The 23,470-nt window shown below is 50.7% G+C and overlaps 1 protein-coding gene across 3 annotated transcripts in view; it reads right to left on the minus strand.

The window, feature by feature from the left end:
- ANKS1A (ankyrin repeat and sterile alpha motif domain containing 1A) overlaps positions 1–23,470 on the minus strand; it is a gene marked incomplete at its 5' end in the record, with an annotated part of 78,485 nt that overhangs the window by 34,622 nt on the left and 20,393 nt on the right. For all 3 annotated transcript variants that reach the window (XM_082296266.1, XM_082296265.1, XM_082296264.1), the window contains 9 exons: positions 3,256–3,821; positions 9,529–9,646; positions 13,665–13,757; positions 15,285–15,481; positions 15,566–15,661; positions 16,876–16,977; positions 17,262–17,337; positions 17,950–18,246; positions 22,788–22,850. In XM_082296266.1, the coding sequence (XP_082152392.1) occupies positions 3,256–3,821; positions 9,529–9,646; positions 13,665–13,757; positions 15,285–15,481; positions 15,566–15,661; positions 16,876–16,977; positions 17,262–17,337; positions 17,950–18,246; positions 22,788–22,850 (1,608 nt within the window). The remainder of the gene's footprint in view (positions 1–3,255; positions 3,822–9,528; positions 9,647–13,664; positions 13,758–15,284; positions 15,482–15,565; positions 15,662–16,875; positions 16,978–17,261; positions 17,338–17,949; positions 18,247–22,787; positions 22,851–23,470) is intronic.

Below are 23,470 nucleotides of genomic sequence, written 5' to 3' on the forward strand. Positions count from 1 at the left end.
CCAAGCCTGAGGTGGAAGGCACCATAGATGTGCCCTCTGCTCCTGGCATCCATCCTTAGGGGACAACAACAGCCCCAAAAAGGGTCAGCAACCGGTGAAACACCACATCCATGGTTACTGCAGATGCAAAGCATTCCTTTTGCAGGAGACATGGAGCACCACTGCAGTTAGTCATCGGAGATGAATGTCCAGTGCCATAATTAGCTACAGAATATTCATTAGTTCTTCAACTAATTCACTTGGGGGAAAAAAAAGTGGTGGACTGTGGACCTTCTTTATTCTAAAACAACCTAAAGTAATGTGTGTGTTTTATTCAGTTCCCTAAATTTTTTAAGGACATTTAATCTCTTCCTAGAAGGACTTAAGTCAGAACAAAGAACTACCACCTCATTTTGTGAGATGGATACTGGAACCTCCAATACTCAAACTCAGCATTGGAACTGCTGACTTGATAGCAGGCAGCTGCAAGTGGAGGATTAAGGGATGTCAGGAGCCAGGTCTGAGGCTAATTCCCAGCAGCCTTCCTTGTTCTTTGCCCTGATCATTTAACAGTCGTTTTTCTTACCAACACCTAAGAGGCAGAAGAGCAGCCCCAGGCCTTGACTGCAGCATCTCTGCTCAGAGCCTGGAGCATGAACCAGGCTGATGGGCAGGGCTGGAGCTGCTCTACAGAGCAGGAAGGCAGAGCAGAAGCAAGTTAATCTGCCCTGAAAAGGGGGCTGGCACTGGGGCTGGGGGCCAGAGCCCCTCTCCTTCAGAGGTGCAAACCCAGATTGTTCTGTACCAAACCCCCGGTGAGCTGCTGCTGCCCTGCTCATCCCCATGTGCTCAATATTCATAAGCCAGTGATGAAAACCAAATCCATCACTTCAGCCCTTACACAGGTTTGGAAGGATTCAAATATTTATGCTGACTGAGAGCTCTGCCCCCTCACATGCCTCCTTGCTCCCACCCTGCTTCCCACCAGAGCAGGACAGAGCATTTTCAGTCCTCACCTTCTCCCTGGGCAATACATGGATGTTTGGTGTAAGAGTTTCTCTGCCTTGCTCACACAGAATTCCCACCTGGCGGTGGCTGCAGGGGCACCACCTGTGTGCATTCCCACTCCTGCAAGGAGCAGGGGTCAGGAGGAGATGGGACATGGGCTGAACAGGCTCCTGGGCAGCACAGAGCATAAAGCAACTCTCTGGGCCAGGTCCTTGGAGCAGGGGAGCTGCAACTGGGAACAGGGATGAGCTTTGCCAAGTGAATCATTCCTTCCCCATCCCACCCTTTTGGCAAAGCCAGCAGCACCTTCCACTTCCAACAAAGGGCATTGGCAGCGCTCGGCCAGGGCAAGGACGTGACCCTTTGCTTACAAGCAGGAGATTTTCTGCTGTCCCCAGTCAGCCACCACGGCCCAGAGCAGCGTCAGCTCAGGCTCTGCTGCGGATCCCATCTGTCCAGGGACACCACAGATGCTTCCCCAAGCCCCTGTGCCCTGCACAGACACACCTACCGCTGGCCAGGCCAGCAGGCAGAGCCCTCAGCTTGCTGGGTACAGCTGGGAGCCACAGAGAGCTGCACATGGATCACTTCCTGCCTTAGTCACCTGCATAAAGGCCATTAAAATTAACAGAATAATATAAATCTGCTGTTGTTTCCCCTCAGCACAGAGGGAGAGCCAAACCATTGCTAACAGGGGTGGCTCAACAAGGTTTATATTGCCCTGGTAAAGGCAGAGGCTGCAAGTTGCATCCAATTCTCAGCAGCTGCATTATTCCATCCAGGGAACTAATTCAACACACAATGACAGAATTACATTTCTGTTTAAATCTCACTGTTGCCATTATGACCAGCTAGACTTTTAAAAAGTGAGACCTGCCCCCTTGCAGACAGATGTGAATTTTTCACATTCTTTCTCTGATTTCCTCACCTAAACATGAGGGGAAGGAAAAGCAGATTCCTTCCCTGGGGCTTGTCCGGCTGCCTCAGGGGAAATGAGGGATTTGTTTACAAGCAGGAGGAAGCAGCTCCGAGGGTTCATCTGAGCAGAGGAAGCAGAGGCAGTGCAGGCAGCCCAGCACTTGACCTCTGCTACCAGTGCAGTTGTGCCAAAGGCTTCTGCCCTTTCAGTGTCTGCTGCAAACAGCTCAGATAAAAGCACTGGGAATTATCCAGCCCTTCCAAAGAACCTTCTGCTGCAGAGCCTTTCCCTAAGCCACGGTACGACTGACCCGGGCAATTAACAGCAAAGCCTCTCCAGCCCAAGCAGCTGCAGAGGAAAATATCTATTTGGCAACCCTGAGACCCAGCAGGGAGTGAGGGGGAGGGAGAGAACGGACTGAGGGATGGATTCTCACGTCGCTCTTAGCATCTCTAAATACCTCTCTCTTCCCCAGATGACAATTTTCTCTCCAAGTCAGGGTTGGAGAGGCAGTTGAGCATCAGGCAGGGCAGGGGCACAACCCTCCCCCAGGTTTCCACGCCCGGCACACGCGGCTCCACACCCCCAGCACCACGCCAGGGGTTTTAGTTCCTTTCAGAGTACAAAGAGTGGTTCATCTGAGCTTATCTCTTCTGCAGCCCCGGCTCTCCCAGCACAGAATCATCCCCAAAGAATGTTTCAGTAATGCTGCGGTGCTGAATTTCAGAGGGACACTTAATCTCACCCCAGTGGCTCTCCAGGGCCAACTTTCTGAGCATGAAATATTTAACTGTCCGTGGGCGTCCGATATGATAATAAAGTGACTGCTAACCAGCCGCTGAAATAAGTGTGTGAGGAGGAGAGTGGGAGCTATCAAATACACAAACCAGCCTAATTACTGTCTTCCTTCCATCCCTGGGCACTGCTCACACTCCTCAGCAGCAGGGACCCAGCAACACAACACTTCCAAGACATTGGGATAGTCAACAGGGAAGGAACTGGAAGGAGGAAATCAGGAGAAAGGTTGGTGAAGGGCATTGTTAGCAAGTCATTCTCATTTTGGGGATGTAAAAACTTATCTGGCTTGCCTAAAAGAAACCAACCCCTGTATTTGAGCAAAAAACTTTGAAACTCCTTGCAATTCTGCTGCTCCCCCACTCCAATGAACTCTATCTTTTGGCATTTAACACCTTGCAGACTCCCAAGTGAGCACGTGCCTGTTAATGCCTTGTGAGAGTTAGTGGAAGCCATGGAACCCACCCGGGACCCCTGAGGGCAGCATGGCAGAGGGGAGCTCCTGCTGCACAGTCATCCCTGGCACAGAGGCTCTTTAGCAAGCTCAGCCTTACCTCATCCCACTCCGAAGCGAAGGATGGGGACTTCTCCAGCCGCTTCTTCCCGGTGCTGCAGTTGGAGAGCGATTCGCTCCGGCTCCCCATGGCATCGTCCTCCGTCGGGGAGCAGGTCAGCAGGTCAGAGTCCGACTTCGACAAGCTGCGGCTGAGTTTGAGCTCGGCTTTGGGCTTGCTGCCCGGGTGGGCTCTGCCCACAGCTCTGTCCCCCTCTGGCTCAGCACCGCTGGGGTGCTGCGGCACGTGGGGCGTGACTACGGCTGCGGGATCCGCCCGGCTGACGTGCTGCACTGTGGCGTACACCACCGTCTGCGTGGGGTCCGGGGAGCTGCTCCGTGCTGGTCCTGATGAGGGTAACTCAGCATCCTCCAGCTGCATAGCAGCAGGGTGGCTCGTGGCTTCCGTGTCCCCCTTCTCCGTGGAGGAAACGAGCCTGAAAGGGTCCTCGCTTATCTCACAGATTGGAGAAGAGCCGTGGAGCAACCCCGAGAACTGCTCTGGCACCTGGATGTCCTGGCTGTCAGCAGAGTCCTGGCTGCGGCCGCCGCTGCTCCTCCTGTGGTCTTCAAGGGGATGAAAACAAAGAGGAGGGGGAAATTAAAAACATGGAAGAAGCAGCAGCAAAATTCCAGCTCTCTCCCTGCCCTCCCTCAGCAAGGGAGGGAGAGATAAAGAGAGAACAGTTCCGTATTGTTCCGCGTGCTCAACTTGTACCCAAAGTCATGGCATTTATGAAATTCCAAACACTGGCCCGATTTACGCAATCTGGCAGCTCTCCGTGTTTTTTATTCCTGTTAACACTAACTATCAGGCCTTGCTATATAAGGCCAAGAGAAGTGCTAACTATATCCTGCAGAGAGAGCAAGTGAGGTGGGAGCAGCAGAGATGGAGGCTCCAGGAACATCTGATCCGTTTCCATAAAGGCCAAAGCGTTATTTAGAGCCGCGCGCCCGGCTCTTGGCACGGGCTGCAGGGTGGGAAAACGCCTGGACTGTAATCGACCTGCGAGTTCCAAAATCCGCTCCCAAAAAAACCCACTGCTTCCCTCCCTAGTGGCTTCCAAGTTTAACCTCTCCTCCTTGCTCAGGGGAGAGAAATAAACAGTTTATGCAAGAAAAAAAACTTGAGCAAAAAGTCTTTTTTTGCAATGAACTGAGCACAGCGTGGTCAGAGCCGGTGGAGCACCGGCTGCCCCAGAAACGTAACACTGGTTCCCAGCTACTCCTGCCCCAGCAACCTTAATATCAGGTACCAGGTCCTGCATAAACCATGAAGAATTGACTGATCCCAAGTGCTGAGTGTGCGCGCACACACACACACACACACACACTCACCTTCGTCACAGCTGAATGAGCGTTTCAACTGCAAAAGCAAATCTTTGTCAAGCCAACAAGTCTAACTTTGGTTTCCTAGGATTCCTTCACCCTCCCAGCATTGCTTGTGAATTTTAACTGCTTCTATTTAGTGCTGAAGAAACTCTTCAGTCTGAGGACTAAAAATTGATGCTGCAAGGGAACAATAAAGCAAAACGCTCCGATAATGAGGTTCTGAAGTGCAGGGAGGATGTTTGGATGTGAAGAGGAAATCACTTGCTTTGCAGACAGCTCTGGGAAGCCAAGGCAAAGGAACCCTCCTTTCCGTGAGCAAAATAATGAATTCTACTTTAACTAAAAGCAGCCTGTTAGCAGCAGCAGAGAGCCTAACTCAGCTCCCAGCACCTTTCCAGCACCAAGCCTGACCAGGGGATTTTCAAACACCATTGGGCTTTGTGCTCACACCAGAAACGGGCAGGAAAGGGCTGAATTAATCATTTGCCTTTGTGTGGGGGCTCCAGGTACCCTGTGCCTGATGAGCATGGTGAGTCCCTCTCACAGGCACAGGAAGGCCAGGAGCAGCCACAGCCCTCACTGGGATCAAGTGATGTGAGGGATTATCTCATCCTGGATCCTATGAGTTAGAGATTCCAGGACAGTGAAGTAGTTGTTGACTCTCTTGCACAGGCACATAAACCACCAGTTCTGTGACTGGAGCTGCCAAGGGGGAGGCAGGTCCCAGTGCTGTCTGAGGGGGACCAGCAGCAGCACCCCAGATTACAAGGCCAGGCTAAGCTCAGTTACTTTCCATAAAGCTCTGAAGCGCCAATGCTGGAGAGAAACCTCAGAGGACAAACCTCAGAGGAGATCAGGTGTGCTGCGTTCACAGGCCAGACTGGTACTAATGCAAAGCCACAGAGAGGTGAGCAGGACAGCAGTGATGGGACAGTCACATAAACCTGTGGGGAAAGAAAAACTTTTGCAGTTTTTCTTCCCAACCTCTTCCTTCCTTGGAAACCATTTCTTCCATGCCCCAGCTGAACCTTTACTGACATTTCTGCTGAAGGCAGAGAGGCAGCTGGCCAAAGTTTGTGCCACGTGCTGTAACACTTGAGTCCAGCCAGAACAAAGTGCTCCAAATCCAGCTCCAGCACTTCACAAAAGGGCTCCTGTTGGACAGGAATCCCAGCCACCTACTTGTCCGCGAGCTGAAGAGGGACTCTGAAATACAGGGCAGCTGCCAGGGAAGGAAGGGATGGAGCGAGGGCAATGCACTTGCTCAGAAGTCGTGAGGAACATCTTGAAGGAAACATTTCAGAGCCTGCCCTGAAAGCTGCAGACAGAAGAACTAATGTAGAAAGTCATCTCAGTCTTTTTGTCACTGAGGTGCACGCAGCAGGAACTTGCAGGGCTCTCCAGGCCTCTCCTTTTAAGGGATCTGAAAGAATCATCCTCCTCCAGTTACACCTGAGTTACACTCAGAAAGGGTCCTTAACACAGGGCCTTCTGCCCAGCTCCCTTCACTGATTTTACACCCTAGCACAGATCATCTGACTGATCCTGCCTTTTTCAGCCACAGCCTGCTGTAGCTCTCACCCACAGGAGAGGCTGCTCCCAAGCCCTCCTGGGATCAGGAGCCCTTCCTGGGTACAGACTGCCTGCTTCCCAGGGAGGATTCCAGTAAGAGCTTCCCTGCCAGCAGCCTGAGGACTCCAGATAGGAAGCACTTCCATAAACACTGCACACTAAGCTGTAACCACCCTGCCTCGACTGGATTTCTTTCCATATTTATCAACAGCAGGATTTGTCTCACGACCCTGGATTAGGAGAATGAAGCTGTTACTGCAGCTGCTGCTTGCTCAAGCTCCCCAACCTTAAAATTAGTGAGGGCATACAGCAGCCTCTGACTTGCACATGGAAAAGGCTCCCCATGTTACATCATGCCAGAATTTGTCAAGTGAGGAGCAGGCAAATCTCCCTCCTGTGAAACAGAAGGCCAGAGGAGGAAGCTGGCCTTGAGGGGTGAAAAAGTAACCTTCACTTGCAGCAGAACTGAAACACAGGCTCATTCCACAGCCAGCTACCGTGCATGGAACCCAGCTGAGGATGGCACCTGTGTGCCTGTGTTAACCTCACCAAGCTCAGTCATTCCAGGCAGAGTTTATCCACCTGAACTTGTGCTCTTTTTGTACTCCCCTCTCCAGAAAGGGCAATGAGACACTGTCCTGCTTAGAGAGATCAATAATTTGACTCTGCACAACACTACGACAGCAGAAACACAGGCTTGGACCTGGGATATGGGACAGGGGTCTGTCCTATGTCCACAATAACACCACGTGAGGACATGTAGGCTGTGGGTTTGTGCTGTCCTTCATCTCACAGCAAACCAAGAGCTGTCCCCAAACCTTTGCCTGCAATATCCCCGTGTCCCCACAGAACCCCCACAGCAATGTCCACCCTGCTGTTTCAGCCGCCATATTCTGGCTTTCAGAAATGAGTTTCTTTCAATCTCTCTGCAGTACATTCTGACTTTATTGCTGGTTCATTCCAGCTCTCTGGTTTGCAGCACAGTCACACTGTACTGGATGAACCAGTATAACCACAAAGAAAATCTCTAACAGGAGGAAGGGCAAAGTGGGGACTTCAAGCTGGACTTGCTACGGAAGCAGCACAGAACCTCAACAAGTATCAGTTTGTAATAACTACCAAAAGGCACCAAGTCAGTCCTACCTGCAGGTGGTCACTGCTGACAACCCCTGGAGGTGACTCCTGAGAAGCCAGACAGACCAAAACTCAAAGTCTTTTCAGCCTCCATTAGGTCTCTCTGGAGGGAGCAGGAGCTGAGAAGCCTCCTCCTGGTCACTCCACACACATTCCTCCTCACTTGCCTTATTTTCACACCCTGTTACAGGGCCTGAGAGCCCTGACTTCACGCATGTGACTGCGCACCAGAGTGGATGGGAGAGCATTTGGCTTAAACCACTTCTGATACTCTGCCCAAAACATGAGGCCAACTTCTCCCAGTGCATGTGACAGGGAGCTGCTCTAACACACACAAAGGCCACCAAAGCCAGCGGATAATGCCACATTCATCTGCTCCCTGGACACAGGACAACTGGCAGCCAGAGGAACAAAAGCAGCTATCACAGATGAAAGGCACCATTAAACCCGCGTGCCTGAAATTCAGCCTTTCCGCTGCCCTGAAACGCCCTTTCAACAGCCACAAGAACCAGAGCCCTCCTCTCCTGACCAAAGGCTCCCCCAGAACGCATCCAGAAGGCCAGACCCTCAGATTGGGAGCCAAGAAGCAGTTCAAAGCCATGCCTCAGCCCGTTCCGTGTCTTGGGATTGAGCTGCTGCATTTGATGCTCCAGGACCCTTCCGACCCAGAGGTGGGAAAATTCTCCAACACCCCAACTAGGCTTCGGTCTCTCCCTCAACTCTTGTTTAACTCTGCCACTCCCTAAATTTATCTCCTCCCCCCACCATCAGCCACAGTGCTGACTGCATTTAAAGAATGGGAAAGTCAGGGAAGATGAGGAAAAACTCAACTGCATCCTTGGATTTCTCGCACTGTAACAGTGGGAAGGGCTCCAGGCTTGTTACCAACACAGCAACACTTTCCACAGTGTAAACCATCAAGTCACAGCTTTGATCTTTCCAACTGTACATTAAAAAATGGGACTCTGCTCTGGAACCATAAAAGGATCCATAAAGATCTTCCTGCAACCTCTCCTGTCTTCAGGTGTTCAGGGGAAGAGATTTGCATCAAGAACACGCAACTACATTACTCTGAGGTTTCATTTTAAGCTGACACATAATTAGGACACACCTCCACTCTTACCAATCAAGCCTGGACACAGCAGCCAGGGGAAGGAGTGGAGCAGCTGGAATAGCTCGTGCCTGAATAACCAGCAATAGCTGCCCACTGATGAAAGCCTGAAAGCCCTGGCTCAGTGGCTGTTGCCCAAGGACTGTTTCTGGCCCAGACTGCAAAGCACCAACCTGAAAAGCTTCCAAGTTTTGCCTCTGGCAGTGAGGGGCTTTGGCAAGTGCTGGTGGGAACATAATGACCTCTTGTGCCACCCTGGAGCAGCCAGGAGAGCAGCAGGACTCCAGCAATGAGAGCTATCATGCTGCAAGGAGGGGAAAAAAGCTGCAGGTCTGACAACGCAGTCAATGAGGCATCACCTCAAGTCCTCATTAGCCCTGTCCATCCTCAAAGGGAGAGGGGTTCCAATGTGAGAATCCAAACTAAATCCACCCAAATTCCTGCTCAGGACTTCTGAATAAAGCGGAAATTTTTTCCTTTTAAACAAATCTTTTGTTGTTATTGTTGAAGGAAAGCCAAAAAGCCAACAACAGCCAAACACAAGAGACAAGGTGTTCCCAGATGCTTTGTAAAGCATGAAGGTCCTTCCGGGAGAGGAAAGACTGCCTTGATATTAACCTGTGTACCCCATGGATCTCAGTCAGTTCTTGCTCTACACATTTTTGTTTTCCTCCTCTGTTAGTTTCCATCTCAAATTAGCTCTAACACAGAGCAGGATGTTGATTTTACAGCAGGATAGCAGAAACCTGCAGCGCCAGCTGGATGGAGAACACGGCTCACTGGAACACTGATGTTGCTCATCTTCCCTGGAACAACACTGCACAGCCTCCAGCCTCTCACCCTCTGCCTTTGCTTGGCCAGGCACGAGATTTGGGCATTTCTGAGGTCCCAGAGCGGATCCTTGCAATCTCTGAACTGTCCCACGGTGGAGCTGCCCTTCCTCCGCGTACGCTCTGTACGGGAACGCTCAGAGCTCTCCTTTACAGAGAGATTACCAGGAAACACAACAATCACCCTCCAGCCCCCACCCAGCAGAGACTTTCATTGTTCCACTTGCCCTCTGCCCCCCATGTTTTCCTGAAGTGCATGCAAGCAAACAGCTCTGCTTCTTGGATGGTCACTCACCTTTTGTTTTCCTGTCCACTGCAACCGGCTTTTTAGTTTCTGCTGTAAGCAACAGCTCGTAGGGGTGCTCCTCTTCCTCAGCTCCACTTCCCCTGCTCTTCCCCCGGGCAGCAGAGGCCTAATGAAGAACAGCACAATGTGGTGCTCTGCAAAGCAATGCTTTGTCCCAGCATAAACCCCACAGCTCCTATGCCATGGGTTAAGCAAAGAATTGGCAGAAGCCAATTCACTGTGGAGTGTGAGCCAAAATGGAATATTCCCCTTTGGGTTTTTTTAACCCCCTCAAAAAAGCCCCACCCAAACCCTGTTAATTTTCAGTATTTCAGGCTGCTGACAGCTTTCCAGCACTGACCAACTGTGCAAGGGCTGCAGACAGCCTGGAGGGGGAAAAGAGCTGAGACCGTTATTCCGGTTCATCCCAACTCAGACTCGCTGTTGCTATTGGAATTTGCATCGTCATTCACTTTTTAGCTGCCAGCCCTATTAGGACAGGGCCGAAAAGAACAAAAGCCCAAATCCCTGCCACCCTCTCAGGCATCTCAGAGCCACATTTCTGACCTCAGGATGTACGGCATATTCAGAACTGAAGAGCCCTCAGGCAGCACTGTATGAACTCAGTTTAACTTCAGGATGTGCAGCAGCGATTGTGCTCAATTAAATCCCCAAAGCCTCTACTTAGAGCTGGTTTGTAACCCTGGCAGACTCTCCCTCAGCTGTTCCACGTGCCGGGACGAGGTTTTGGTGCAGGATCCAGATGAGTCTTGCTGCAGACTCACACATGTTGGTCTGCATCAATGCCAAGGATGACAGGCACTGGATGCCCTCGTGTGCCATCCCAGTGCTGAAGGGGCTAAACTGGCCACCAGGGCACCCTGCTGGCCAAGTTGGCTGCCTTTCAGCACCATCTCCTGGCCAGACCCCGGCAGGTTGATGCAACCTTGTCCTAGGAGCTCAACATGATCCAGGAACGCACCCCAAGAGGCTCCAAGAGAGCTGGGGAAGGGCATGGAGTGATAGAAAATTGTGAATGCCCTGGAAGCGTTCAAGGCCAGGTTGGATGGGGCTTGCAGCAACCTGGTCAAGTGGAAGGTGTCCCTGCCCATGACAAGGGGTTGGAACTGGATGATCTTTAAGGTCCCTTCCAGCCCAAACCATTCTGTGACCCCATGTGTGACTATATCCAACCACAGTGGGGCAAACCCAAGCCAGAAAGCAAACAATCCCTACGTGCTGCCAGGACAGGGAAGAACAGGTCTGAACAAAACCTGCTCCCAGGGAGGGCTCCTACTGCTCAGCCCCCTGGACCCACCACTGCCTTGCCAACAGAGCACACACCACCTCCTGCTTCTCCCCAAAGTGAAAGCACCAGAGCTGCTCCAAGGGCAAACTGGTACCTACCTGACTGCAACCCAGCCAGGAGCTCTGGAAGCTTAAGGAGTCTTGGAGAGGCACCCAAGAATCAGCAGCACAGACAGGACTCTGACATCCACGTGCTGTTCTGCACAAACCCAGCTGGCTTTTGAAGTGACTTTCCCAATGGGAGGAAACGGGCCATGTCCGGCATGGGAAGTATTTATTCTACCTGCTCTGAGCAGGAGCTGCCAGGCAAACCTGCTCCTTTTCCAGGTGAAGGAGCTCATAATGAGCAAATAAGGGAAAAAATTCTGACCAGATGGTGGCACAAAACCATCAGACCAGAACAGCGGGTAACAGGTTCCTGCCAGTGATCTTGGAAAAATCCTGCCCAGCAGCAGCCTGTTAGCACAGCAGCAGCCTGGACCTTCAGCCAGGCTCTGGTGCTCTCCTGACACTCCTGTGGATGATGATTCCTGTACTGTCCTCCTTAAATGCATCAAAGGCAGGAGCTCTCCAGCAGCACACAGCTCCTGGTTTCTGCTTTGTGAACTTTCACAGGCCTGGTGACACTGGATTTTCTCTCTCTCTCATCCTTCCAAGCTCTAAATAGTTTCAGGTTCAAATTCACTCAAAACAAAGACCATTGCTGGAGAACCCTGCTTGCTCTGTGGGCTCGGTGACCAGGAGCAACACCACCAAGTAAAGCTTTCTTCCAATTCAGCTTTCAGTTCTTCAGCCATGTTGTCTGCATGTATAAATGTTCATTGCTAGCAAAGCCCAAAAATAAGATGCTGTGAATAATGAGGATGCTCTTTAAGGTGTACTTAATCCACAGCAGAGGACTTTGAAACACTTTTTAAAGGGTAACTCATCTCTTCCTCTCTTCTCCCTCCCCAGAGCTGCAGACCAAACTCCTGGAGCCAACGTGGCGCCTTGTCCTCGATCTGCACTTCCCTTCCGGAGACAAGCAGTAAACAACTGGAACTGAAGTTTAATTTGACAGTGCAGACTCTTACTCAGCTCCAAACCCAGAAGGTTTCTGCAGATAGTGAAAGGCACCACTCAAGCACCTCCAAACAATCAGCTCTTTTGCCTGTTTGTACCAACGTTTTTCCATGATGAAAGTGAAGTTTCTTGTTTACGCTCATCTGTTTTGACTGATAGCCCCAGCTTGGCAAGGAATAAAAAGACTACTTTGGAAAACTAGAGCTTGGCCCAACCCCAGAATACTCAATGACTAAGTGTCCTGGCTCCAATGGGAGAGTGGGGCTGGAGGGTGGCAGATTGGGATGCTGCAGCAGAATGTTTACAGCATTCCCGGAGCATGTGCATGCCTGCCCAGCCCAGGGAGAGCACGCTCTGAGGTGATAAAAGATGGGCAAGAGTCAGAAAAGCAGAGCAGGCCAGGAGCAGCAAGCAAAGGAAAAGGATCAGCCCCAAACTCCTCACCAGTATGTCCAAAGGGTCATTTCCAGGCAGCCACATGCTGCCTGTAAGTTTTGTCACTGAAGTTGGTCACATATCAAGGTCTCCCCGGTGAGTCACTCTGCCATTTGCCAGCAAGATTCCCTTTAATGGATTGTGCTTCCAAAGCCATTAAAGGCAGGACAACACAGCAGGTGTTTGGTAATTAAACATGGCAAGAAAGCTCAGCAGGAATGGTCAGGGCACGTTTCCCTCCCTCGTGTTTATTGTCATAAACAAGTTCTGCTTCCCAATTACGCCATGACCTGCTGCCCAGCTCTCCTCTGCCAGAGCCAGGCACAGGACTGGTTATCACCCCCTGCATTTGAACAGCAGGGCAGGGATCAGCCCACAGTGTCACATCCCAGTTTCCCTGTTCATACACAGCTTGGAGTTTACTCTGTCTCTGCAGTCAGTTCTATTACAGCAGGCCATGTTCACCCGTGTCTTGTGTGGATTTGACACACTCCAGAAAACAGATCTCACTTTTGCCTTGCAGAACTGCAGCAGATCAGCACATTCAAAGAAAGCACCTGCTGAACCAGAGCCTGCTCTGACAGCAGAGGTGGCACACGCTCCACGGGCTTCACACACAACCCACTGCCTTTGGGAGAGCACAGAAATCCACAGGATTTGGATTTGCTTTGAAGGTTTTCCTGGGTGTCACCAGAAGTTGCCAAGGCACATTTGTGGTTTCCCACAGCTGTCTCCCAGAGAGTCCTTACATCTGAGGTTCACAGGCAGGTGAATAAGATGAGCAACAGGAAGCCCCAGCATCAACCATACGGAATGGGAGAGCTCGAGTTCCATCAGAAAGCAGCTCACATGCACTGACCCCTGCAGAAGGCAGCTTTAACATGTGCTGGGCCAGATCCTCAGCTGAATTCAAGCCCCTGATCCCTGCTCATGTCAGTGGGACCCACAAGCTCACGCAGCTCCTCCACAGCTGGGAGCTCAGAGGAAGCAGGAACTCACAGCCCCTCTGTGTTTCAGTCCAACTGAAGATGCCTGTGGTGGGATCATTACTAGTGGGCAATGGTCCATATTGCAACGTGGGTCAGAAAAATCTCTTCCTAAGGGAATTCTCAGCCAAGAATAGGAAAGTAAGGCTGAAGGTCAACTCTGAGGTGCCCTGGAAGAACCGGACAAAGGAAGTTCCCATGGTAAGGGACAGCAGCAATGCTGAGTGAGGGAATACTTCACATTCACAGCCCAACGAGCACAGGAGGTAACAGCATCCTTGGCTCCTCCCAAACTATTAAACCTGATGTTTAAACCACTCTCCCATGAAACACCCCAGAGCAAGCCCCATGTACCTCACAGGGAGCATTGTGGCCTGTCTTCTTCTCCACATTCTGCTCCTCCTCTTCATCAGGCGGGGGCTTGGCCGGCGGGGGAGGACGTTCTCTCTGCGGGTGAGACGGACACTGTCAGTTCTACTGGTACAGCTCATCCCTTCTGCCTCCACCAGCTCTATGTCCCCACTGCTGTGGATGCAGCAATGACCTCTTCAAATTAATCTGGGTGGAGGAGAAGTTCAGCCCTAACAGCACAGAGCTGGGCAATGGCTGCTGCCTTTCCTCCTCTTCCTCAGGACACCGATCTGCTCACACAGGTCTCACTCACACCCAAACCAGCATCTCCACAGCACTACACAGGGGAGTGAGCAACGAGCTCATGGGAAGTAAGGGCTTGTGGCTTAGTTGAACTGATGCCAGAGGCATCTTTTATAGTGGAAAACTCTAGAGACCCAGAAACAATGGTGCACTGCTCTCCTCTGATATCCCAGGATTGCCACTGGGCAGCTGGAGCTGCTGCCTGGTCCCGAGGCTGAGCACATCCCGGGGCCACCTCCTGCCCGGCCACAGCTCCATCTAATGGCAAAGGGAGCAGCAGAGCTGCACTGCTCAAACTCAGCAAGTCCCGGGTGAAACTCTAGCGAGCTACTGAAGCATGTCCTTCTTCCTGCTCTCTTTTCACTGCAGTTCAGCCTCTCTCATCTTTCCTTACTTGTGACAGAGCTGAGCTTATTTCACAACAGACATCACCAGCACAGCACAGCGGCAAGATTTGATCAGTAACAGGACAGTGCACCTGGTACTGCATACCTGAAAGACCTGGCCAAAATGTCCATTATCCAAAGCTTTTGACTCATTTCTATTCTACTTGCTCTCAGCACAAGCCAAAGGCTGCACCTCTTTGCACAGAGGGGAACCATGGTTACTGTGCCCCCAGCAGTTTAATTGTTCACTCCTGCTCTGCCTGTTGTTCAAAAATGCCTCCACAGAACAGGCTTTGGAAAACCAAGCAGAACACAAAGCCTGAAGCTGACCCAGCACTGCAGGGCCCGTGTCCCATCTGCCCCACAGCAGCCTTCCCGCCAATCGCTACCGGGGCAGCAGATGCAGCTGACAGAAGGTGAGGAAGACTTCTCTGGGGACAGTTCCAGGAGCTCTGTGCTGCCTTGTAAAGCCTGGAGTACCCTCTACAGAGCTCTGCAAGTAATACACAAAAAACCTCCCTTTCACTGCCAACTAGTCTCCAACAGGTTATTCTTACAGATAATTTCCCGAGAGCCTCAGCTTTGGTAATGCAGTGAGCAAGACACGAGAAAACGCTCCACAAAAGTTTCCAGAACTTTTTCTGGACAAGAAGTCAGCCCTTCTGTGAATTGTAATCTCCTGACAGACCAAGATTCACTGGCACCAGTATCAAACTGCCAGAAAACAGGATACAACACGAGGTGAAACAAAGAAGCGGCTGCTTTTAGGCAATCCCTGTGAAGAGGCCAGGGAAGGAGCAGAGGCACCTGCCTGTTCTGATCAATGTCAGGGAAGGATTTAAAGATTCCTTTACGCTTGAGCAGCCTGCTGCAAAACCTGACCCTGCAGGTCAGCCCCCCGTGCCTCTAGGGCAAGCAGCGGTGAGCTACGTACAGGCCTGACTCCAGCTGCTTTGAGGCCACTTGGTTCAGCTTCCTTATTCAGAGATTCCCGGTCCGATGATCTCCCGCTGGCCAGGCTGTCCAGGGAGTGGCAGGATGTGGCATTGTACAAAGCTTCGTACGGGCTCTCCTCTTCAGGGTTCACATCGAAGTCGATGATTAGCTCTGTGACAGCTTTGTCCACATCACCTGAGCGGGGAAGAAAGAGACGGGATTGTCACTGGATCTCCCGACCTCAGTGCTGGCAAGGAGAGGAATGTTGGTGATGCCCACCCTGAGATGTCCGGCCTGAGGCATCGGTGGCTGGAGCGAGCGGGGCTGGAGCAGATTTCTCCACAGCTTTGGCACTTTTCTTCCCAACGGTGTAATCTGCAAGGGGGTTGGGAGACAGGGTCAGCTCACGTCAATCTGGTTTTCTGTCCCCTTCAGCGCATGCTACTTCCTCCCTTGTGGGTGGAAGGCCAACTGTCAGCTTATTAAGTGTCCAAAAAAAATAACATTATTAAAACTTGCAGCTCAGATCCCAAAATAGAAGCAGGCGGCCCCTTTAATCACAGGCACAAGGGTAGGGATGGTCCTTTGAACTTTCAGAGTCTTTAATCAGAAAGCTGCAAAGCTGCTGTACGGACACAGAGTCACGGAGCAGATTTGTGTTGCAGACACAAGCTCCATCACTGAACAGAGTCATAACAAGAGAAACCAATTGCAGCTGCAGCCCCCAACCACAGGCAAAGCCAGAAACATTCAGCTGATGTAACATCCAAGAGCAGCTCCCTCCCGGGAAAAACTAACAGCCTTTATCTGCAACACCTTCAGTTTTAAAGCCCATCTTTGTCTTCAGCTTCAGAATAATGCTCAAACCTACCAGCCTCACAGGCACAGCTTAGTTAAAAGTCTGAGAAGTGCTTTGAACCTGCAAAGCTCCCAAATGCTCAGCGTGAATAATACACCCCAGCTCCAAATGCTTCTGATCCTCCCCACAGCTGAGAGGAAATGCAGACAGCGTAATTACAAGGTATGAATTTAGCCAAGATGTCACATTTCATTCCCGAATTTGGACAGACACAATGGACCAAGCGCCTTTATGAAACACAAGTAATCAAGGCCTTTTCTGTAAATCTCATCTGCAAATTCCATGCCCAAGCCTCACAACAAGGCGAGGAGCAGGATGTGAGATCTGTGGACAACGATTTGCCTACACAGACACATAAAGGGGAGTTATACCAGAACCATTTCTAAAGCTGTTACTTTGCATTCTGCAAGCAGATTTAGGCTATCCTTAATTTTAATTAACTTCAAAAGTGAGCTAAACAAAGCTCAATTAAGCCCATTTAAACTGTAAAAGTCACGCCACACTCCCTCAGCAAAGGGCTAATTCTCCTAAATCCCCCCAAGTCCTCCTCCAAACATTTGGTCTGGAGAAGCTCACCCCAGAGTTTCAGCGCCGCTCCTTCCAACACAGCCCGAAGCTGCTTTGCTTTCAGCACTTTCCAGGTCTAGAAAGGCACATCCTGTACCTGCCCTAGCACAAGCAGCACCCCGAGCTTTCCCCTCCTCCCCAGAGGCAGAGCTGCATTACCCACCTTCAATGAGAGCTGCTATGTGTTGGCTTTTCTGGGAAGGAAGCTCCCTCACAATGTCCAGAGCGGTCAGGCCTCTGTTATCCTTTATGTTCACATCAATACCTGTGGCAACAGGGGTATGGAGGGCAAAAGCAAGAATATTGTCTAACTGTGTGCAGGTTCATGTAATCCATCAAGTCACATTTGTGATCATCACTGGGGGAGAGCTATAAAACACTCTAGAGACAAATTTAAAGCCAAACTCTAAGAGCCAACCTCTCCTATATCCTGCTCCGAGGAGCTCCGACAGCTGGATGGAGAAACCTGCTGCACTAGAAAAGGATTTCCTCAAGCTCTGGGTGAAGGGATCACCACATTAGTGCTTCAAAGGGGGAACATTCTCTCACCTGCAGCCAGCAATATTTGTACCACATCTGTCTTGCCAAACAAAGCAGCTTCGTGCAAAGCACTGCCTTTCTCAGTCTGCAAATTAAATGGAAACATAGCATGAAGCCAGACAGCAGGGAATGGTGAGGGAGGCATGGCTTAGAGGGTTACAGAAGCAATAAATACATGGCGTTGTACACGAGGTGTGGGCAGCACTACCTACGGCTGAGGACAGACTATCAGCGTTACTACACTGCTGAGGATGTGGGATGGAAAAATGGGGATGGTTCCATCAGAGAGACCAACAAAGGGCCTTCTAGAGCTTGGCAGGAGGTCATGTCCTGACAAGGGAAAACAAGACCCACATACAAGCCATTGCTGTGAAAACAGCACATTCACAAGTGGCTTGATAGGAAGAGACACGTTTGCCTCCACTGCTATCAAGAGCTCACAGCACTGCAGGGCAGAACAGCTTCGGCCACAGGGTGTTTCTCCCCCTCACTCTGTGTCTGGGGCTTTGCCCAGCCCCTGCGCAGGCGTGAGGCATGCACAGCACCCCAGTCCCTCCGGGCAGCCTCCCCGAGCAACCCAGAGCTGCACAGACAGCCCAGCAGAAGACAAAGCTCTCCTCAGCTTCTGTGAGGAGAGGTTGGTGAAGCTCTCCAGGCCCCAGCGACCAGCCCAGCCCCACTCAGACACACCAGATACCTGATAGTTGCTGTCCATGCCAGCATCTAGGAGGACGTGGACCACAGCTTTGTGACCGTTCCTGGCTGCCAGGTGCAGCGGAGTGTGTTTCTTAGTGTTGCAACTTAGCAGGTTGGGGTGGGCGTTCAAGAGCATCTTGACCACTTCCAGCCTCCCATAGAGCGCGGCCAGGTCCAGGGGGGTCTCGAACTTGTTGTTGCGCATGGTGGGGTCGGTGAGCTCCTCCAGCAGCACCTTCACCACCTCGGTGTGGCCGTGCTGGGCCGCGCAGTGCAGCGCCGTCTCGTTGTCGTTGTTCTGAGGGGCACAAGCGGCAGCGCGTCAGGGCCGGGGCAGCGGCCGCCCCGCGCCTCGCTCCAACATTGAAGTTTAAATGCAAAAACAAGACAAAAAAAGCAACGGGGAAGCAGAGAGCCCAGTCTGAACCAGCCTGAGCAATGTTTCACCATCTCCCTGGGCATTTAGCATCCCCTCACAAGCTCATTGACCGGCCCACCCAGCCACAGCTTCGGGGATGTCCAGAACAATGCTCTTCAGCTGTGGGAAAGAGGGCTACAGATGGACCAGCCTGCTTTCCAAGCACTAGGGTCAGAATCCAGGGGCCATGCTAAAGCTAAAGGGATGTTGAGCTGTATCCAGATTCCCATTAATGCTGCTGGCACCTGGGGAAGGCAGTCTGATATCTTGGCAGCATCCCACACTTCAGGGTGCCACAAAAATAAAAGGCTGAATTTAAGGCAGGCAACCTGTTGTGTGAATTCTATTTGCTGGAGCTTCATCATCATCATTTTAGATTTAAACTTCAATTGTTTAAAATCCTACTTATCCTGGTTATAAGGGTCATTCCATCTCTGCAATTCTGGCTGTTTAGAGAAAGGGTGCACCCAGTCCCATGCAGTTTGTGACCCAGAGAGCCGTGCAATTCCACCACTGCAGGAACAAGCCAGGGCTCAGGTCAGCTGAGGGAAGCAATGTCTCAGTGACAAGGGAGCATCCCAGCTGGAAGCCAGACCCAAACCAGTGCATGCACCAGCAGCCAGGCTAAGAACCAGCAATGCAAAGCCCAAAGGTGAGCAGTCCAATACTCCACATATGTAGGTGCAAAATAGGAACATGGCCAGATGTAACAGAGCCTTTCCTCAAATTAAATTCCTCTCAAGTTTCTAGTTTTGCTACTGTGTGTCATCCACAGAGGGATTCTGGTTTAAGCACTTTAGAAACAACTATCTGACAATTTGATCCTAAAAAAAGTTTAATACAAACAGTTACACACTTCAACTGAAAGAATCGCAGTTGAATTTGCCATTTTAACAACACTTCCATTAAAATAAACAGAATGTTTTTGTCCTGCTGGAGGCAGCAGCACCACTGCAGAAGGGAATTTGATTCCTGCCTGCCTGCTGTGAGAGCACACGCACACCTTGGGACACTGCTCAGCATTTTGCACCGTGTCACAAACCCGCGTGGCTGCACGAGCACTCGGATCCTGTGGAGGTGTTCAGTTGCTCTCAGGCTCACAGGAGTCCTGTCAACTCCCCCACTTGTTTGTATCTGGCTTTTGCATCACTTCTCAGCCACGGGCAAAGCACAAGGGAAGTGGGAGCTGGGTGAGGCTCCGGCAGCTGCAGTTTGTACAGAAGCGAAGCGAAGGAGAAAGGATCAGGCACATGCAGGGAGAGGGGGCAAACGGGGGCAAAGCATCACTGCCAGCACAGAAAGTCCAAGTCAAACAGGCTCTATCCTGGGGGGAGGCACATACACGTGGACAGAGGTTACTGCAGGATACAGAAGTCTGCACAAAAAATATACAAACGGAGTGAGAGGGGACAGAATAGAGAACATCAGAGCTCACACCTGCCCGTCAGCTCACACTGCTGCTCTGGGGCATTTACAGGGTTGGCAAATCCCATTATTCCTGTTTGACAGGGTTGGGAGTGCAGGGATCAGGGAGCCCAGGACAGCTGGCCCCAGGCTCTCAGCCTGGCCCGCAGCATGAGGGATCCTCACTGCCAGGCTTTGTGGAAAGACTGGATGACCCCAGCCCCTCTGAGCAGTGGGTCCCTGCCCCAGAGCTGTGGGGCACACGCTGCTTGTGCCATGCCAGCTCTGGCTACTGGGAATTTCCCTGGCTAGGACTGCCCCCCTCTCCTTTCTCCCTAGCACAGGCTATGTATCCCTCAGGGGGTTTTAAAGCATGCAGCAGCTCCAAACACCTGCCTGAGGGCTCAGAAATGGGAACACAACATCCTTTAAAAGCGTAATTGTTGGAGACTTCCCTCATCTTGCCTGCAATTCAGTCCAATTTTCCCTAAGCAGACTGGGGCTCCAATGCTCGAGGCAAAATCCCCAGACTTTCCTCCTGCAGCAGAGATCACCAGGCAGTAAAACTGCCCTGAATCATCACAGCAAGTCTCTCCCAATTCCAGACTGTGCAGTGGAAACTCCCACTACCACTTGAATCTTTATTGCCTCCATTTTGGAAGAGTTTTGAGCAGCCCAAAATACTACAGCTCTTCCAGGCATGGGAGTTTGCTCCCTTCCCACGTCACCTCTCCAGGCACAAACCAGAGCAGTGAGCAGGAGTGCTCAGACCTACAGATGTATTAGAGATGGAAAAGGAAAATTCCATTCCAGCAGCCAGAAGGCACATGGCTTCAAATTTCAGAACTACTTAGAAAAACAGAGCACTCAGGAGGGCTGGGGGGCTGCATTCCTGCAGGAATCCTTGCATCCCCCCAGCTCTCAGCCGGGAGAGAGGAGTTGGGAGCAATGCCTGTCTGCAGAGCACAAACAGGACATGAGCAGGGATGGCTCTGCTTTCTTATGGGCTCCAGCACAGGTTTCAAGCCCTGGTAATGTGATACCACTCACCACACACAGCCCTGCTGTTCCTCACCCCATGCTCAAGTGGAGAATCCATAGCCCCTTCAGGCTCTGTGTCCATCCCACACCCCCCGCTCCCAACACACCGTGAGATGGCTCCGACTGAGCCAAGGGAGACTTGGTTTAAACAAGGGAAAGTTTTCTGACCCACAAAGATCTGAAGGGTTGAATAAACTGCCAAAGAAAGACCACAGAGCTGTCCCTCTCTGAGGTTTTTGAGAAGTTGGTGGGAAAACCCTGGTCAGGAATGGTGTAAGGAGACTTGATCCTGCCCCAGGGTTAGGGAAAGCAGCTACATGGCCCTTCAGTCCCACTCAACGTACTTCCTTTGTAGGATTTTTGTCAGTGTCTGAGTGTCCAACACAGTCCTGCCCTATGTCAATAGACAACCTGCTGCTTGACTGCTCCAGTGCCCCTGAGAAAACACCAGAGTTTGTGTGACAGATACAATTCCCCATGCTCTTCATCACACCTGGCCAGGAACTGGTGCAAAGCTGGTCAGAACTTGTGATGAACCCAACAACTGTGTATAAATTATCTCTCTCTCCTTAAAACCAAAGCAAAGGTTCCCAAAATCTTGTCTTGCTCTAGAGAGCACCTCAGCCATTGTGAACACTGAACTGAGGCTTTAAATAATGCACTTCTCCACAGGATAAAATCCAAATTAGAGGACTCTTTAAACAAAAATCCACAAGAAAGGGAACTCCCAGGATATTCCCACTCTTCATTCCTTCTTCATTCAACATCCCAATACTAGAGGGTGTAAAATTTTACTTGGTTATTGACAATGTTTTAGGAAGCTCCTTGCAGGCAACTGAACTGCTCAATTATGATGTTTCCACAGAAAACATAAAGGCATAAAATTCCCATCCAGATTTTTGTCAAAATCCTCGATTTGGATGAGCTTCACAGGATCGCATTTGTGCTCAGAGTGGGCACTGGTGACCCTGAAACAGAACTCTGCAAAACCACGCCTAACTCCCAGCAAGCACAGGAGCTCTAGCTGTGTGTTTCTAAGGTCCTGCAGATCAAGCAGATGGAAACTCTGAGAGACAGGAATCAGCCATGGATGGCTGGATCCAAAGTAACTGGCTGGAAGCAGCTGTGGCATGGTGGCTCATGGCAGAGGTGTCTCAGGACCGAGCAGCAGATTGTTTGTCATCCCTGGCTTGCAGCTTGACTAGAAATAAAACTGAAAAATGGTGTCTGAGAAACCACCACCAATAATTTGATCTGCTTCTTCAACAGCTGTCTCAGCACATTGCATGAACTGATGTTGTGTCTTTTGTAGCTCAAGAACAACTGAAAACAAGAGAGGAGCAAAACAGGTCAGAAAACAGGAACAGGAGACCAGGGCTGAAGGGTCAGACGACACCAGGGACTGAACATCAAAAGAAAGACTGATGTAATAAGCAGGACATGGAGGACTTGGGAAGGGAGGCAGGAATGCCACTGTCCTCCCTTCTTCCCACCACCACCACAGGAATTAACTGTCCATTCAAACAACACACACAGCATTATGCATTTGATAGGAGAAAAGGCATCAAAATTCACTCCAAACAGCCCACAGAGAAAATGCATCCATGGTTAAGCAGGGAAAAAAAAATTCCTTCTCTTTGCATTTATCAGCAACATCAGCACATGAAACAAAACCTAAAACATTTAATTGAAGTAACATTACCTTTGGGAAGTCATCCAGCTCAATCAAGCAAACTGACCATCACTGCGTGTCCTACAAGGCTAAGCAAGGAAGGAGCCCCCAGGAAAGTAAGGAAAAGCTTCCCTTTAATTATGTTTCTATAACTGCTTTGAAGAGAGAAACCCACAGTAAATAAATGGTCCCATTTTCCTTTTCCCCAAGCAGCTGCGAAGTGAACAGGTATTATTGCACCTGGAAGCACGCGAGTGCAGCTTGGAGTGATGATGCAGTGAAATGCTGACAGCAAAGTACACACCTTGGCATTGATATATGGGTCAAAGGGGCCGTACTTTTTGAGTTCTTTGATCTCAAGAGCATTCTACAAAAAGGAAGAGGAAAAAGAAAAAAAATGTGATAATGAAATGGGTGAGATACAGCAACAAAGCAATGGGTGACTCCAAGGGGTGGAACGCCAGGACACAGCATCTTGTTCCAGTCAGAGCCACGGCCAGCAAAAGCCATTCCAGCTGGGATTGCTGTAACCTGGACCAGGCTCCAAGCACAGGCTCCTCAGCTGACTTCTCTCATTTAACAGGGTTCCTACTAAACAGACATTAATGAAACATTACTTGGAAGGATCATACTAAGCTTTGGGTCTTTGCAAAGATGTCCCCTCTAGCTGCCCTACTCAGAGCAGAACATTCACACTCAGGGCCCTCACTCAATTCTTGTCAGATTGATTGAAAAGGGTTACCTGCACTCAAGCCTATGTAACCAGACTGGGTGCCTGCAGCTGTGCCTGGAGACCTGATTAACCACAGCCCCAAACTGGAAAATTATCACCAGAGTCATCAGAACACACACTCCTCGCTATTCCTGCTCAAAGGAGGAGTGAGAGAGAATTGCACTACAACCAGATTTTTCACTCCATGATGTTTTAGCAGCATTTATCCCTGGGGCAGCCTAGTGCAGTGAGTTACCCATCCTGGGAAACTTCGG

The sequence above is a fragment of the Coloeus monedula genome, assembly GCF_965178545.1.
Source record: "Coloeus monedula genome assembly, chromosome: 23".
Classification (NCBI taxonomy): Eukaryota; Metazoa; Chordata; class Aves; order Passeriformes; family Corvidae; genus Coloeus; species Coloeus monedula.